The 19159-nt window shown below is 32.7% G+C and overlaps 1 protein-coding gene across 2 annotated transcripts; it reads right to left on the minus strand.

Moving 5' to 3' along the window:
* Positions 1 to 4145: 4145 nt before the first annotated feature.
* LOC110740286 (carboxyl-terminal-processing peptidase 2, chloroplastic-like) lies at positions 4146 to 18917 on the minus strand. Of its 2 annotated transcripts, none has more exons than XM_021920767.1 (15): positions 18499 to 18917; positions 16109 to 16376; positions 14076 to 14292; positions 13722 to 13912; positions 13333 to 13502; positions 12930 to 13012; positions 12590 to 12795; positions 9017 to 9085; positions 8713 to 8834; positions 8212 to 8287; positions 8086 to 8127; positions 5125 to 5233; positions 4707 to 4804; positions 4536 to 4629; positions 4146 to 4439 (listed from the first exon to the last, which is right to left on the minus strand). In XM_021920767.1, the coding sequence occupies exons 1-15, from the start codon at positions 18677 to 18679 to the stop codon at positions 4314 to 4316; spliced, it is 2052 nt and encodes a 683-aa protein (XP_021776459.1). In that variant the 5' UTR covers positions 18680 to 18917; the 3' UTR covers positions 4146 to 4313. The 2 variants fall into 2 exon arrangements, with proteins under 2 accessions (XP_021776459.1, XP_021776457.1); XM_021920765.1 differs by having other exon boundaries at positions 13333 to 13482; positions 13570 to 13912; positions 18499 to 18915.
* Positions 18918 to 19159: the final 242 nt, after the last annotated feature.

The following is a 19159-nucleotide window of genomic DNA, read 5'->3' on the forward strand; positions in this document are numbered from 1 at the left end:
TCGGGCGGTGCCTCGCCCGATCGGGCGCGTGTTATTATTAGGAGTTAATTTCGACGTTTAAGTTTGTTTTAGTTTAGGATTCGTACGGAATATAAATATTTCTCCGTAAAACGATTTTAGTACCTTCTTTTACTCTCTCTTAATTATTTCTTAGATTTTCTCTCTCTACTTAGCTTTTAGATTATTTTCTCTCTCTTATACTTTGTTCTTAATCTATTCTTAATTCCAGATTTATTTGGTAATGATTTCTCTTCTCTTAATCTTAGTTGTTTATTTTATTCCTTTGATCATGTCTTAATATATTGTTTTGATTAGTTTAGTTCTTATTATGTGTGAGTAGTTCTATTTCTAGGGTTTGTGGGGATCCATAAATAATATGAAGGGGTAATTTATTGTTGTTGATTGTCAATGCTAGATTAATTTCCTATTGATTGATTTAATGCTATGTGACTAGATTAGGCCTGATCTTTTATGCATGAGTTTGACAATATTGATTCGGGATTTGACAGATGAGAATTGTTGTTTAGGTCTAGTTTCAATAGGCAGGTTAATTTATAAATGGTTAAGTCGAGATTCGAAATATGAGATTTAATACCGGTAAATTAATTGTGTGATTGTAATACGTAGCGAAAGCCCTTTATAATCTGATTAATGTATGCATTGATGAATGATTATTATATTCTACCCTGGAATATTATTTACTGGTGAACCTATGCCCTAGATCCTTTTATTCATTGTTTTCTCCCAATTCTTAATCTTCGTAGTTTAGTTTCATATTTAAATTTATATATTGGTTCCTTCATAATCTAGATTATATTAGTTAATTAGGAATAGAAAGACTCGTTTCTCTGTGGATTCGACCCTACTTCCCTATCTACATTAGTTAGAGGATTTAGGAATTACTTTTGATTAGGGGGTACGACTTTACCCTGTCAACCCCATGGCTTTTAAAGCTAACAAGGTGTAGTTCATCCCTACATCCACTACCTTCAAGTTCTCCTTGTTTTACTTGTAATCTTGAGCTAGCCTCTATTTTGGACCGTTGAACAACAATAACAATAACCAAAAAAAAAAAAGGAAACTAAGGAAATATATATTCTTTACATGCACAATGCTAGTCATGAGCTCTTTTAGTTGTTGATTACATTTATGTGGGAAAATTTGTAAGCAAATATTTTTAAGGGTATAAATATCCACACTTTATTTTTAAGAGTTTTAAAAACAGGCAACTAACATTAATAAGGTAAATAAGTAAATAAATATTTTAGAGGGTTTAATTGTTCAAACACTATTCATAAGAGTTATTAAATCACATAAGGAAAAGCTTAAAGGCAATAAGCATCATATGATCAATAAGGGCATATTGGTAAATAAAAAATATAAGGATATACCTATCCTCACACTATTCATAAGTATTTTATCATACTTTTTAGAAAAAAATTGTCAAAAAAAAACTTTTTAAATGCCTCATTTTGCAAGAAAATAACCTTTTAAAAGGATTTTTTGTTTAAAAAAAAAAAGAGAAATTATCAATGGTACACCCAAGGTTCGGGCTTTTATCAATGGTACACCAACTTAATTTTTGTTTATCAGCGGTACACCCAAGGTGTAATACACTCATCTACAGTAACCCTAACGTTAATCAAACGTTAATTAAAGGTTACTTTTAGGTTAATCCACTTAAAAAGAAATGACTAATTTGCCCCCCTACTCCAAATACATTAAATCTCTCATTTCAAACCTCAACTACCTATATTAAAAACTCCTAAATCAGAAGATCGTTCATCTTCTTCTTCCTTCTCACTCTCTCCCCTGTTTTTGCTGCTGTGAGGTTCCATAATCGACAAGCGAAATTTCTAGCAAATTCTGCAATTCATTGTTGATCGCTTAAGGTAAGTTTTCATCTGGGTCTTTGATTTTCTGACTTTCGCTTAGTTTTGGTAGTATATGAATTTTTTGTTTAAATGGTTGAATTTTGGCTTCCATGTACAATTGTTAGCGAATTATGGTTTAAATTATGCACAATGTGCCTGTGATTATTATTTGTTGCTTTATTGTTGTATTTTTTTGCACAAATAATTCGAATTGGGTGTGTTTGAGTATATATATGTATGTTTCTGTGTGAAAAGGGAAAATCAGAAAGGAGGGAAACTATATATAGAGGAAGAGGGGGTGGGTATGGTAGAGTACATAAAGGAGGGAAAATGAAGAGGGAAAAAAAAAGGGAGGGAATTTTTTAAGTTAAAAAAACCGAATTAAACCCCAACTTAACCTTTACTTAACGTTTGTTTAACGTTAAGTGTATAGTTGATAATCGTGTGAAACCTTGGGTGTACCGCTGATAAACAAAAACTAAGTTGGTGTACCATTGATAAAAGTCCGAACCTTGGGTGTACCATTGATAATTTCCCTTAAAAAAACTTTCACGATCAATTTTTTTTGTTAGATGAAACCTCCCCTCTCTTTTCTGGCATTAACTTAGGGTTTTAAGCATTGACCCCTTATTTTCTCTACCTGGAGCCAAATTTAGGGTGATTTTCACTCTTTTTTTGGCTCTTTAATTTCTTCTCTATCTTTTTAGGGTATGTATGCTACATTGAAAGGTGAATTAGGGCGAAACTACCCAACTCATTTAATTGAACTGTAAATTAGGGTTTCAATTCTCTTTCTTCCACCATTCGAGTGGTCAATACTCTTTCTTACACCATTGTAGTGGTCAAATCTCTTTCTTCATCTCTCTAATTCCTTAATTATTTTTGTCTAATTTTACATAATTAATGGTGAATTGTGGGTGTGAGATTTAAGGAGAACTTCATGGACTCATGAAAATCCAAAAAGAAAGTGGCTTGCAAATTCTACAACCACAATCGACCCTCTTCTTCCTCCTTAAAGTAGAAAGGTGAGTTAATGAAATGTATTTTGAAAAAAAAAAAACCCAAATTTGATACTATTTACAGCAATTATTTAATGAATTTACACTTACTTTAGATTATTGTTGCTAGTGCACTAGAGAGAGAGAGAGAGAGAGAGAGAGAGAGAGAGAGAGAGAGAGAGAGAGAGAGAGAGAGAGAGAGAGAGAGAGATCTCAAATATGATTGAAGTGCAAAGCCTTCATGGAAGCAAAGGAGAGAGAGAAGATAGGGCATTTACTTTGAAGGGAAATAAGAGGGAAGATAGAAGAAGGGTTTGCAAATATAAACTTGGGTGTAAGTAAATAAAATAAGGGGTCAACGCCTAAAACCCTCGATCAATGCCAGATATGGGAGGGGAGGTTTCATCTAACAAAAAAAAAAAAGGGATACGTGAAGGTTTTTTTTTTTCAAAAATCTTTTTAAAAGGTTTTTTCTTGCAAAATGAAGCATTTAGGCGTGTTCGGTAAAAATAGCTGTGTGGGTAGCTGTTAGATGTAGTAGTAGCTGTCTATTGTATACCTAGTTGTTAGCTACCAACTAGCTGTTAACTGTGAATACTTAAATTTTTTAACAGTAGTGTTCGGTAAACTACCTGTTGAGTCTATATAATTTTAAATAATAATAATAAATTATTATTTTAGCTACGTCTTTTGTAAAGGAATGACAATTTTTTTTTTAATATGATTTGAAATGAAGAATGCAAAATAGAATGTCAGACCAGGTCATATATAGAGCTATATAATAATTGAACGTTAGACATGAGATAATTATCAAAACAAATTTCAACTTAAAATTTTGATAAGTATTAAAACAGTATTTGAAATTTGAAGGATAAAAAAAAACACATTGGATTTTATTTCCTAAAATTTGGATAAAAATTCTATACCTATTACTAAAAAAAAATAAAAAAAATTCTATACCTATTACTAAAAAAAAATAAAAAATTCCACAGCTATTTCAATGTTAAAAGTTTTAACTTTTGGCAAAAGATACTTAAAACACTAAAAGCTACTTTCACCACTACCTTGCCGGACATGCCTAATTTGAATCAAGTAACGTTTTGACCAAGTCAAAACACTAAAAGCTACTCAAAAGCTACTTAAACGCTAGTGCCAAACACGCCCTTAAAAGGTTTTTTCTAACAAATTTTCCTACTTATTTACAAAAAAAGTTGGGGATTGTTATGATGAAAAGGCTCTACCCAAGGAAATGTAAAGAATCTTAGTAAGTAAATGCTATGAAAAAAAATCTTAGTAAGTATTATGTATGATAATGAATTGGTGTTACAAATAAGATGGAGACTTCCTGAAATGATAATCATTATGCAAGTCTTACAAAAGAATTAAATGTCGTAACACAAGAGAATAAGTGATGTAACATTGAGGAATGTCAGTGCGATATTCATCTTGAAAATAAATGTGCGCCATTAAGATAACAAGCAGACGACGGATCTTGGACACAGGTGCAGAAATCATTCTCGTCTTTGGGAAAAGATGCTGGAAGGGGATGATCCGGTTTGATCCCCACCTACAATGTCAATGAAAACACGATTTAAATTCCATGCACGACAAGAAACATCCAACAAAACACAGAAACATGAAAAGAGAGATAAACAAGGCAAACCTTGTCAATATCTGTGTGAGCAGGCGTCTCATAACGAGCAACTGTGACTGCCAAGCCAGATCCATCAGATAGCTCAAAAACTGATTGTATCTTGCTGCGAAAAGGAAATTAAATCAATCAGAAGGTTATATAAGCACATTCAAAAGATGAAGAATTTTTATTAGCAAATACCCTTTCCCATATGTTGGCTCTCCAAACACCACAGCTCGTTTGTTATCCTTTAATGCACCAGCTAATATTTCACTAGCACTTGCAGTCCCCTTGTTCACCTAATACGAATCGACCAAGGTTGAAAGAAACAATCAAATAATAGACAGATTGCATTAAATTATATACAGAAATTGCGACAATATATATATATATATACAAGGAAAAAAAAACCTCAATATGGTGGATTCAATAATAATGTAAATGAAAATGAGTTTAAAAAGACAAAAGTATGGTGATCATATATATTTCCAAGCTGTGTCTTTTAATTTTTTTTTTTTTTTTTTTTTTTTTTTTTTTTTTTTTTTGTGGGGGGGGGGGTGTGGGGGGAGGTGGGGAACACTTTTAAGTTTTAACAAAAAAGTAGATGGAAAGGATTTACCAAAACAGCAAGGGGTTCTGATGCGGCTATAGCGTCGCTTCCTTCAACATCATATATATCCCGAACACCACGACTATCACATATATACACAATAACTCCTTTGTTCAACCTAGATAACAGAATATATTAAAATCATTGGTTCAGTCCATGAAAGAAAATATGAAAAGGAAATAAAAGAGATTTTAGATCTATGATAACATCTACATAAACCATATGCATCAATGCTTGTAAAGAAACAATGCTATTTGTCACTGCCCCAAGTGTTTTACAGCATAAGACGTTTATGCTCATAAATTGTGCAATGTTTTAATAAAACTAAGCAGGTTTAGAGCCTATTGGTTTCGCTCTTTTGCTCATGCATCACCTGGCCTATCCCTTTCATTTATATTGGTGGGCATTTGAGCTACTCCCCAGACAAACCAAGCCCCAACTCTATTCTCTCCTTTCTAGCAACTCCTGCCCTCCTTGTCACCACCCTACACCCTCTAATCCTCCCTATACCTCAATCCACTGTTCCGACCACAAATAGTAACCATGCTCAAGATTGTAGAAAGTACAGTAAACAACATCTTACTATAAGACAAAGGCTTTAAGATTTAAGACTAAACAAACTGATAATAGGCATCCCAGCTATTGCAACAACTACCCTGGCTGCTATGGTCTTTTTACTATTACTATCAACATATGGACACAGATGAAATTATTCTATCAAAGAGCATGCAACCGTGCAAGCCGTAGAGAGAGACCTTTAGTATGGGAAGACAAATACAGGGAATTTGAAAATGTAAGTTGACATTTCCAATTTTTGGATTGATGTATGATATGGACCATATGGTTCTCAAGATCTTTCCATGATTATTAGTGAAGCTTTGAATATATATATGCGTGATTGCATGCACATGGATGGAGGTGATTATAATTTGGCACATGAATACCTTATAAAAGAATCATCACTACTATTTCTTCTCAACGCACATAACACATAGAAATGGATGTAGGACTCCCGCACATAATAGGTTTCACTGGAAGACTGTCATAATTAACTCTGAAAGAAGGGAAAGGAGGTGCCAGAGTAACTAAACTTTTCAAGCACATTAGATTTGGTCGTTTAATTCACAAGAAAAATCTTTATTTCAATTCACTTCTATGGAACTTATACAAATTTGTCAAATACTCTTTATACCTAAGCCCTTCAAACAGTGGATTTGGAGCTGATACAATGTTGTTAAATAATCTTCAACTAGTTTATAGGCCCGGGCGATGCCTCGGATCATTATAAATTACTTTAATTGAAGTTTGTTTGTTGCTGAGAGTTTAAGTGGCTTTTTTTTTTTAGATAATAGCTTAAGTAGTTTGTTGTTTGTATGAACTGGTTTGACTATAAAAATAATTTTTTTTTTCATTAAAATAAAATCTTTTTAAATTTGATGTCAAAATATATACTACTCCATAATGCACAAAATCCTTTTACTCTATAATTACAGTTTTATGAATTAATGCACAAAATAAAAATGGAGTAATGTTAAATATCTTACAAACTTTATTATTGTGTAATTATTAAGGATTGGAGTTATAATCCAAGGGAAATTTAGATAGGTTGTTATGCATATGAAGAGGTTATCAATTAAATTAAACATTAATACGTGGAGTTTAATGTATGAAGTTTTTCAATTATTAATGGTATGATATGATTTGGCTGACACATTATTGCCAAATGGCAAATTGATGACACATGGCAAAGTAGCATGTCTAGTCATGACTTTTAATAATATATATTGATTTTAGTTAGACCTGGTTATCACTGTGATACCCTACCCAATTACCAGGTCTAATTTTAGCTAATCAAATTGTAGTCTTGTAGATTCTTCCGTGCATTAGGAGCAGAGAGATGATTTATGGATAAGAAAGTGTGCATGTCTACTTTACAAAGATAAGATACATGAAGGAGGAAGGAAAGAAAGCCATGGCATTCAGCTGTTGGAAAATCTAGCTGAGCTTTAAGTTGATACAATGTTCGTGTAATTTGGATGTAGGTAGAATATGGCTCATATGAGAAGACCACTTATGGAGAGAAGAGTTAGAAGAAATATCATCCATTAAATCTGGCTTTTAGCGATCAAGATTATAAGTAAATACAAGTCTTTTACAGCTATAACTAAAAGAAAAGATGCATGATGATTGTTTTCGAACTTCTCTAGCCAAGTCATTGGTTCCAATTCTTCATAAACAAATAAAATCCCTTTGATCTTCTCCCTCTCTCTTCCTCATCCAAACTCACAACCTCCATTAACATAGCTCTTATCAGCTCAAATGGAGTGTGCAAGATTTCACCACCACCTATTCGCAAGTATATTTTTTCTCTTCTCCCACGACCCTTCATTGGCAATTCTTCAAATCTATTAACAGACCCTCTCTCCTTCACTCTGCAATTTCTCAACTCAGCCTTGTCAAACCTGAGGTATGTGGCTATAAAGGGGGGATAAAGTGTGTGTGTGTGTAGAGGAGGGGGGGGTGTTAGAGCGCTTTGAAGATGACAGAGATTGTACTCTGTGATTTGCTGACATTTCAAAATTGATTCCATGAATTTTAATTTGTCAATGGTGTTGAAGATGCATATTGATTTTGGATTTCTGCAACTTCTTAAATTTTCTTCTATTTTAGACATACGCTCCTGCACCCCTTAGCTTGAAGAAATATTACATTTTAAAATATCTACTTGCATTTCAAATTAATTGGTTGGTAGTGCTGGTTTTTATTGCATGTTATTGATGCTTCAATAAATTTCAGAAGTTGATAGCAAAATCTTCAGTACATTAAGAAGAAACTTTGTTATGTCCTTGTATATAGCACAGCTTGGTAATAGTTCAGATTCTTTGCACATCAGCATTAACTCTTACACAGCTTGTAGACAACTATATACAAAACATTAGTGTATATATACGCATATAGCATAAGGCTTACCAAATTTTGGCTGTCTCAATTCCCTCTGGAAAGAGGCCACCACTGCAAAGTTTACACAAATCGTGAAAAAAAGTGCAGTAAGGTTAATGTTTAGGCTGGAAAAGAATGCATGCCAAATTTCTTTACCTATTATCCCGGAGATCCAGCACAAAAGCATTAACATCATTACTTCTTAGTGTTTCTATGGCTTCCTTGACTGCATCTGTTTATGAAATGGTCAGAAAACAAGTTAAGCACATAGAGTCCATGGAAGTTTCATGTTAAAATTCCCGATTACAGTGTTACTCCACAAATTAAATAGTTATTATGAAAAACCTTCTTAAATGAATGCAAATGCAAAGCTCAAAGAACTTAAGAAAGCAAATTCCAGCATCCACTTAGCTTGTTTTCCAAAAAGCATGTATTTTTCTGTTAAAACTAGGAATCCATACAGATCAGACTAGATCTATAGACAAAAAATACTCCAGCTACCAGTAACAAGTAAAACCATCATAATCAACAAATCAATTGAAATAGAGCAACAATGCTAATAAATGCATGGGAAGCAGGCAGCAGCCAGCTTCTTAAGAAACAGACATTGATTCTGTATAAGCGAAATGTATCAGCAAACAATAGAAAAGAACTCACCAGAAGCATTCTGAGTGAAAGACATTAACTTAATATATCCTACTTTTTGAGGAGTATCCTTCGCTGAACCAGGCATCTCACATAATCTGGATTTTACTGGGTTTAGAGTAACTCTCTCACGCCTGAAATTAGTTTTCAGTCATAAAATAAACACAAATTTCCCAATACTTGCGCAAAAGATTAACATTACTGCATATTTGGAATTTAGCAAGTATATATAGCTAACATCATATATGAGAAGCATACAACAAGTAGATAACTGAGTATATGGTAGTTCTTGAGAAATATACTTCATAGTACTTACTTTAACCCCACATGTTTTAATTCATCTTTACTACGGATTGTCAACTCAACAGAACTTCCATCAGGTCCCCTGTAGTAGACTTGCAAGAAAAATTGATTCAGTCATTGAATAAAACTTGAACATTTTCTCTAAGCAATTGTGGTATCAAATATTCACAGTATTATACAAAAAAAATTCTCAATTCTTTGGGGCACATTTACTTACACACAACCTGGACCATCAATATCTTTATTTATTTACTAGTTTGGTGCCCCATGCGATGCTCGAGTTATTTATTAAATTTTAAAATTTTATGTATGTAGCAAGTTTTAAAATATATCATTAATACAAAATTGTTAGGAATTAATATGATTTTGTGACAATTTAAAAGTGGACATTTAATGACTAATAATAATATTGGTGAAAATGTTTGATTTAAAAAATCTTTAAAAAAAGCAAAGTAAGCTTGAAATATTAGAATTTTTTTTAAATTAGCCAAAATGAAATCAAACAAAAAAAAAAAATTATTCTAAGACTGTTTGGTTGACCCGAACCCAAAACATTGGGCCAGCATTGAAAATATCTTGACCCATGACTTGAAATGACTTGACCTGAAATGACCTACAACCTTACTTGATTGACAGATCTACATACAATAATAAAATCATATGAGATTGTGAAGTATTTTATTTCAATTAATTAGAATACATTAAAAATGAATGTTGTACATTTTGAACTACTTCCTTTGCTCCAAAAAAAAGTATATAAAAATAAATTTGTATGATAAATTATTTAACTTTTTCTATGTGGCGCGACATTGGTGAAAAGTTCAAACGTCAAGTGTCGCTGTCTCGTGTGGCTAAACTTAAATTTTAACAATTTTATCATATAAATCTATCCAAATTTTATTGAAAATAAAACTCTAATCTAACTTTTTTATTAACTTTTTTATCCTACATTATCTATCTAAGTTTTTATCGTAATAAAAAAATACAAATTTTTAATTCATAAAAAATATATCCAAAAAAATCTTACGTGTCATACTAATATTTAATTGTTTCCTACGTGGCGCGACACTTGGCGAATAGTTAAAATGACAAGTGTCACTGTTTCGTAGCCTGGCTAAAAGTTTAGTTTTATATATTAGTTATATGATTAGCAAAAAATATAGTAATAAATAAATAAACTATGTTTTGAAAATATAAATTGAGAGTAATTATCCAATAACAATTCCATAATAAACATGAGTAGTTTATACAAGTATAATAGTAAAACAAATAGGTCAATCTAAGCTCATGAATAGTGCAACAAGTCAAAGTCGGAAGTTTTTTGTGGAACGGAGGGAGTTTTCAAGAACGGTCACAAAGTGGCATATCTTGGATCAAGCAACAAATGAAAATATTAATCTACACCAGAGAACAAACATACTTGCAAACAAATACAGAATAAGGAAAAAAAAATGAGAAAGATAATTTAATGTATCACTTCCAGTGCAGTCAATGGTCTTCTCAAATTAATAATTGTTTTCAAATAGCCTTACAAAAAGTATAGAAATGTGCCCTGTATAAAGTTAATCAGCTCTTATTTGCCCTTTTCAAAACTCATTTCAGTTTTTGCATTTACTTATTGCTTTCATAAATTGTTTTCTTACACTTACTTATTCCCTAGTCAAAGAATTTCTTTGACAAACATTTTACTAAAGAGTTTTCGCAGCCTAAGGGGTGATCAGAGATGTAACACAAAAGGTATGCACTTTTCAGTGATTAATTAACACTTTGTATGCAATCTGGTAATTTGCTTTTTTGTATCTAAATGAGAAGTGAAGAGAGTCTAAATTTGTAACTCAGAAAGCATGCTTGCATTTGATAAGATACATTAAAATGGCTGGAGACACTCTGATAAAAAAATATGAAAGGAATTTGTTTCTCTAGTTTCCTTTACATCAATTTGATAAACTCACTTTGGTAACAGATTTCAAGCTCTAGAGACATAGAATTGCATGCAAGATTTAGACATAGAATGTCAACTAACATACTATTACCTAATTATATTAGGTAGTACATCTGTCAATGGCCCAATAGAAAGAGATTTCGTTATATTGATATCAAATAACATGTAAGTATAAATCTTGGGAGTAAAGATTTAGAAGTGAGTTTGAAGGAAACAAACAAAGTACTTACTTGCTAAAAAGTTCAGTAACAGAAAATTATAAAATTCCTCTGTCTCCCCCAGATGAATTACTAATCTTTCATTTCTGAATTCTAATGCAACCAATGCCTACTAACCAAATTGCTTCTGGGCAATATAGTGTCCAATTATAGAACTATAGCTAATGTTTACTGCTACAGTGCTACTTCCTTAAAAATTTATGCCTATAATGAAGTTAAACTAATCAAACACATGAATCAGTTAGGTAATACTCCCTCCATCTCATAATATAGTTTGTATTTCTTATAGTTTACGGGAAATAAGAAATAAAAGGAGAAGTGTGTAAAAGTGCATAAAAATCAGTAAAACTACATAAAAGACAAAAAAATTCTAGAAAAATAAAATAGCAATAATAAATAAAGAGGAAAAACCCAAAAAGCATTTAATATGGGCAAAAACTAGGAAAAAGGTAAGGTTAGTTTGTTATGGGAATTTTAAAAGGTCAGGGTATTTTGGTCATTTCAAGTAATGTAAACAAGGAAAGAAAATAAATGGAAAAAACATTTTGGGACACCCAAAATGGAAAACGAGAACTATTTATGGTTCAAAGAAAGCAGCATTTTTTTACTGTATTGGAACCAACTCCAAAGAATTCCTGCAGATATTTAATTATCAGGGTAAACATGCTAAGCCAAAATCTCAAGTGAAAGATAAAAAATAACTGTAGAAGCTCTGGGTGCTAGAAGAAATCAAAGCCATGAATTGACATTTGAGAGCAAATTCAACCTGATATTAACAAAAAAAAAAAAATTAAAAAACAAAAAAATAACAAAAAAAAAAAAAAAAATAGATCTTGAAAACAGACAGTTCTCAATAGAACTTGAATGTATCATAGACATCTCACCTTCTTGTGTATCTTCCTATAGATATAAATGGGAGAAATTGAGGAAGGCAAGGAAAGTGAGAATGGTACAAAGCCAGGAGTTTATGCCCCAGTTATAATTATGAGTATGGAGGAGGGACCAGGAGGGAAATCTTAGTAATTAGTACTTTATACAGGGCACATTTCTATACTCATAATTATAAAGTATAGAAATGTGCCCAGTATAAAGTTAATCAGGTGCTATCCTCTTGCATCCAGTTTCAGAGACTCATGGCTAAGTGGTTTTCTCATACAGGAGGCAACCAAAAGCTCAGCAGAGAGTTGTACAGGGTTCATTAAGTCAGCAACAGATAAAAGGGAGGAAAAAGTAATAAAGTGTTTATTAACATTAAAAAGGCAGAAAAAACGAAAAACACAAGCAGGCAAATACTATAGGACAGATTATTCAAGTAGACAAGAATTACAATACTTCAGAGAGACAAGGGGAAAAAGAGACATCTTATGATAAAGCAGAATATGAGAATAGCAAATAGGAAAAGGCCAATTCATGCAAGGAAACCCACTGTAAGATATTTGCTGCCTCATATATGCCCATTCCTTCAGTGCTCGTACCATCAATAGCCAATATTATATCACCAGGCAAGATGCCAGCCCTACTGGCAGGTCCCCCAGGAGCAGCAGAGATTACAACTACTCCAGTAGATGATCTGTCAAAGGTGGTGGGACCAATAGATATCCCTACACCCGTAAGCGAACTCTGAGTTCCAGACTGCCTTCAAGAAATGATATAAAATAATTTAAAAACGGTTTAACAATGTAGATCAATTACATTGAAAATTGAAGTTTGGTAGAGAATATGAAGCACACACAACGTCACAAAACAAATTGGAATTGAAGCCATACCCGCAAATTCTTCAATTTTTCAGGCTCCAAAAAACGCGTGAATGGATCATTCAGTGTAGAAATCATCTTTCTTATTGCTGAATCTGTTCAAATTAAGGAAAAATAAAGAAGATTTTATCATTAGTAAACTGTTATATAGGCAAGAAAATAATTGTCGTATCCTGTATTCCAATGAATATGCATTACTTTTTTGTTCAATTCTGTCAGAAACAACTAGATAAATCTTCCCACATCAGACTACTTTCTAAGATTAACAATAGTATGGATTATAGTTCAGAAAGTACATTCTTTAGGAGTAACATGAAACTTTGAATATGGATCTTGTATAACTAGAACAATTTTGTTGGCCACTTTTTCGTTCACTGTTATAGGAATAAATAAAGACTAAAAGAAATAAACATACAAGTCTCTTCTCTGCTGTTCATGGGCTCATTGCGCAGTGCGTTCTCCCTATAGCGAAACCAACTTTGTCCATTAAAAGTCTTGTCAACATAAGCACGATCTAATGTTCTCCAAGCTTCTAAGAAAAGGCGATTCTCCTCAGAAAGGGACCCTGCAGAATATTCATGAGACCTGACATCCGGAAATTTAACAAATGAACTTCAGTATCACTTCGAGCTATTCCATAATTCAAACTTACAAGATGGGCCTTGGTTTATAGATACAGAAACAAACATAACCAATACAACTTCAACAACCAAACGAACAAAGGGGACATAGCTATGACGTTTTCTTTTTCCAAAGTTGCTGACTATCTTATAGATTTCAGCACTGCATTTCTTGGCTTCCCACCTTATTGTAGATAGACCATTCTGGAACAACCTCTTATGGCTTTTCCAACGTGGCCAAAGATCTAACTGACATGAGCGACAAAAGTTTGGGATCCCAACAATAGCATCACATGCATGATTCAATTTCCTCAGCAAAACGTGCCAGATATGAAATTCTGCAATCTTTGTGGGGGCACATTTCAAGGAGAGTACCTGCAAAGCTAAAATCAGTAAGTAGTAAGACTCTGAAGTCTAAATTTAATAAATAAAAAAAAAAAAAGGAACGTACGTGAATATTTGGTATACATTTAGTTATAAAAAAGCACACATGTTTAGATTAAAACAAAATAACATTGAAAGATGTTTGTAAACTGACCTTCTCTAAGATGGTGGGTTCAGATGCATTAGCCAATTCAAGGAGACGAAACAAGCCAGCTGCAAAGAACCGACTGTAACTAAAACCCCCATTTCCACCAGCTCTAGCAGTAATTTCCTTTAAGATGTCCTCTATTTCACCTTCTCTTGATGAGAAACCAACCAGTGAAGTCCATGTTTGGGTACGAGCCCACTCCTCCAGTTTCTGTGCATCTTTTCTAATGGACAGAAGGTTAAACTGTCACTATTTGAATCATATATATATATATATATATATATATATATATATATATATATATATATATATATATATATATATATATATATTGTTCAGTGCTTATGGAAGGGGTACTGACAATAATATAGTTCGACACGAAGGCTACAATGTACAGAGCCTTACGTCTAGGCAATTGAGATTAGTTAAGTACTCTCTCCGTTTTACAATAATTTCCCCCCTCTTACTGTAGCTCCACATGCAAAGGCAAAGAAGAATGTGGGGTAAATGGGCACCTTTTACACACCCGAAAGTATACTCAAATAAAAGTGAGGAAAGTATATCCCATAGGATGGGCAAACTAAAGCTAAAAAGGTAATTTTTTTCTGCAGAAATAGGAATAAAGCCATGAAAAAAGAATTCGATTGAAATTTACTTCAAAGGAAAAGAACTTTGGAAATGGAAATAAAGAATAAAAAGCCCTATTATATTAAGGGTTAGTATACTACCTTAAATGCCCCATTAAAACATAGAGAAAGATACAAGACTCCAAAGATACCAAGACATCTAATTGAATAAACAAGAAAAGGTCTACTTGAGTGACTTGAAAATGAACATATAAGGATAATATGGGAAAGTCATAAACTAAGAAATACATGAACTTGTGACTGAATACTTATGTGGTTAACGTGCACGATGCGCGCGCCATAGCTAACCATGTTCGGAGAGCTTTTTCTGTCCGCACACTTTTCTTAAGTTTTTCAAAAAAAAAAGCAATCAACATTAATGAGGGCAAATAAATAAATAAAAAATTTTAAGGGTATAATTGTCAAAAAATTATCCACAAGAGTTATGAATAACTTATTAATATGTAGAGATTTAAGAAAAGGCAATCAACATCATTGAGGACAAATAAGTAATAAATATTTAAGAAGGTATAATTGTACAAACACTATTCATAAGAGTTATCTCAAACTTTTTAAAAGGTATGGAAACATGGAGGAAAGTTACACCGAGGGGCACAAATGTAATTATGAACAGAAATTTCCTATATAAAATAGAGAAAATAAAATCTAAAGATTTTGATGGTAGATGTTCTATAATCAACCTTCGTTATAACCTTAATACTAAAGGGCGGACGGCGCACCAAGGTGCAAAAAGTCCTTGGAGCCTAGGCGCGAGGCAGGGGGCAAAGGCGCGTGCCTTTTGTAGGTGAGGCGCACTTTATTCATTTAGAAAAGAAATAATAATTTCTATTACATAAATGAACTTATGAGAAAAGGTGAAAGGGCCATGTGATCAATAACAAGAGTTCTTCAAATCGAAGTATAGGATCTGGGATTTCTCTCCACTAGAATTGAAGAAAATTTGCCCATAACAAAGCCTCAGGGTATACTTTAGGAAAATTAAACTTAAATAATAGCTATTGATGCTTTAAAACATAATGCGCAAAATAAGGCTTAAAGGCGCAAGAAACAGCCTAGAAAAAGCGCAAAGGTGCACGCCATTTGTAGGTCTTTGAGCCTCAAAGAGCTAAGGCGCCAACTCTCAAGCCTCATTTTACCTTGCGCCTAAGCGCGCCGCAGTTTTTAAAACTAAGGTTATAACATAAACAGTGACATGTGTTGAAGATACAACTCCTCAACTCGTTCAAATCCTGTGCTTACACAAGTGAGCAGCATGGAAAATTTTAATTCTTATCACCTAAAACTCTAGTAGGGGGACATGCTTTTTGCTAGTGGGAGTCAACTTCACTTCCAAATTTCCAATTTTCACCTTATAATCCAAGAACATGACAAGTAATTGCAATCAACACGAACCTGTACTGCTCGGGATCCTCATTTAGTGCCCTTATGTAAGCTTCAAAGATGGCACTTCGATCTTCATCACTAGGATACTCCTCCATCAGCTGATCATAGATAGTAACAAAACCAAGGGCAAACACAGGATCATATCTGTATGTTCTTTTGTATCTCATCAAGTGTTGTTGAACAAACAACTCTTGTAGCACATTGTTGTAGATACTAGGAATTGGCCGTTTGTAGGCCTTGAGAAAATTTAACTTCGTCTCGGATATTGTGGGGGTTTCTGAAAGTATATACAATTAAAAATATTATTAAACTGAAAAAAAGAAAAAAAAAAAAATTCTTTTTCTCATTCTTCCTTTGAAAAGCTTGTATAAGGAACTAAAAATAAAGTTAAAACTTGTTCCCCTTTACAGTAACTAAACCTATATATATATATAAATGTGACTTCACATCCATTGATCATCACACATTTAAAGAGCTTTATTTTGGAAATACACACTAAATTGACAGAAACACCATGATTGAATCTAAAGCATTGAAAATCTTAATTAAAAAAAATATATATTTAAAAAAAAATCCTAAAAAGCATCAAATAGGGAAAATACAAGTAATTGAAGGCAGGTGCTAACCATAGGGCTAAGCTATATCAGAGTTCAAATAAGGGACAGTTCATTAGCTCTTTCCATTCTCGCAGATGCTAACACTTACACTACTCTTAATATACATTCTCTCTATATGAACAAACTAAGTAAAAAAGTTCAGAACCATTGTCAATTAAGAAGCCACATTTTGAAATGGAATTTGTCTTTACAATAAAAATACTAGAAGAGATTGTTCATCAATAATATTAAATCATCAAATTGACACTTATATTTTCTCATATCTCATAATTACTCATTGACAATTTTTTTTTTTGTTGGAAACCATTACTCATTGACATTTGACAATGTGAGCAATTAGCAACTGTTCAAAAACCAGACATTATATTTATTTATTTTTTTTAAAATGCTGAAAAAAACAGAATTTGATACAAATATGAAGCAGAGGAGGGGCAACTTAGAAAACACAGGCATAATTCATCCAGAATTCACGACTGCTTACAAGCATACATTGCCACAATTACAACAGAGTGATTCGTCCCAACTATAGTAGAGGTTCAAAGCAATTGTCACAAATATTCTTCTCCTAGTTTAACCAAATGACTCAGTCACACTCACACTGGTGGTTGCAACTTGCCAGGGACTGTCATTTGGTTCATTTACTCACTAAACTAAAAACCAGAAGTTCATAAATCACTTTTTTTTTCCCAGCCACCACATATCGCTTTACCAACCAACAACCTTTGGTCCTCATTTTCCCATTATCCTTCAAAAAATACTTAAATAGGACATTAAACTTCCACCGAGACTAATTCTTCTCAGAGCCACCCATATTCAATAAAGATAAGCATTAAACGATTGGGTTAAATTCTTAGTTCATGCTTGGATTAAGGCCAATATAAATGAATGGTTAGACTATTAGTTCACGCTTGGATTAAGGCCAATATATACGAATGGTTAAATTCTTATTTTGTGCTTGGATTAAGGCCAACATAAACGGTGGTGTGAAATGAAAGATGCTAGAAATAGTATAAGAAAGAAAAAGGAGGATAACAATTACCCTCAAAATGAGGTTAACAGTTTCCCCTCCCCTTATCATCACAATTCACAACATCATTACCTCAATTTTCTTGCAATCACACCATCACTACCTCATTTTTTCTCGTGATGACAATTGAAGTTTCATGCATAAAAACTTCTTCCTCCAGTTTACTATTAATTCCGACAATTGAAGTTTCATGCATAAATACTTCTTGCTCCATTTTACCATTAATCCCGACAATTGAAGTTTTGCGCATAAAAATTTCTTCCTCCATTTTACTATTAATCCCTACAATTGAACTTTCGTGCATAAAAACTTCTTCCTCCATTTTACTATTAATCGTGACAATTGAAGTTTCGTGCATAAAAACTTCTTTCTCATTTTTACTATTAATCGTGAGTTCGTGACAGTTGAAGTTTCGTCCATAAAAATTTCTTCCTACATTTTACTATTAATCGCGACAATTAAAGTTTCGTCCATAAAGCTTCTTTTTCCAATTTACTCGCGACAATTGAAGTTTCGTGCATATGCAGAGCTTTAAATTAAGAAGTGTTGATTTTGAGGAAAAAAAAAAAAAACAAAATGAGACCAATCCAACCAGATTACACAACTTATTAATTATTAAATGATAATTAAAATGAATAAAAAATATGGTCAAAGATAGTACACATGCACAGAATTACCAAACCAAAAAAAAAATAATAATAATAATAATTATTATTATTATTAAAAAATAGAAAAAGCATTGCATAATTCAATACCAGTAATAGCAGAGGTAGATGACATGCACTGTATTACAAAACCGGAAGACGCAGCAGATAGATCGGAAGACGAATTACAGCGCAGACGAATGGATTCGAAAGTTCGAGTCGAAGAAAAGCTCAATTTTCTCTCAAATGGTTGAGATAATGCCGAGAAAGATAAAGATGTTACAGCCGCCATTGGAGACGAAATCCAAGCTCAATTATTACAGAGTATTGAGTTAACGATGAGAGAGATTTGTAATATTTATGGTTGAATTTAAGCAGAGATATTCGCCATTTATGAAAAGATAATGAGAGCTTCTCTTTGTGAATTTTCTGTTGCTACAGCCTACATGTAGTCATGTAGAAAACGAGAGAAGAGAGGCTGAAAATTGTATTTTATCCGAATTATCAATAGTCAAATACTAAACTGTTCTTTCCGTTTTTAAATACTCGATCCATTTCTCAATGTAAATTGTAAAAAATAAAAGTAGTGGAAGAATAGGATGAGAGAGAATATTATATTGGGTCCACTAAGTATGTTAAATGAATTAAATATTGTAAAAGGTTTCTAATGTGTCTAATTTATATAGTATTTTACCCCGTCCTTTGGTCATAATTAGTAGTATTTTTGGTTCTTTAGAGCCACTTTTATTACTAATTGGTGTTTTCTAGTGTT

The sequence above is a fragment of the Chenopodium quinoa genome, unplaced genomic scaffold (genome assembly GCF_001683475.1).
Source record: "Chenopodium quinoa cultivar QQ74 unplaced genomic scaffold, ASM168347v1, whole genome shotgun sequence".
In the NCBI taxonomy this organism is placed as follows: domain Eukaryota; kingdom Viridiplantae; phylum Streptophyta; class Magnoliopsida; order Caryophyllales; family Amaranthaceae; genus Chenopodium; species Chenopodium quinoa.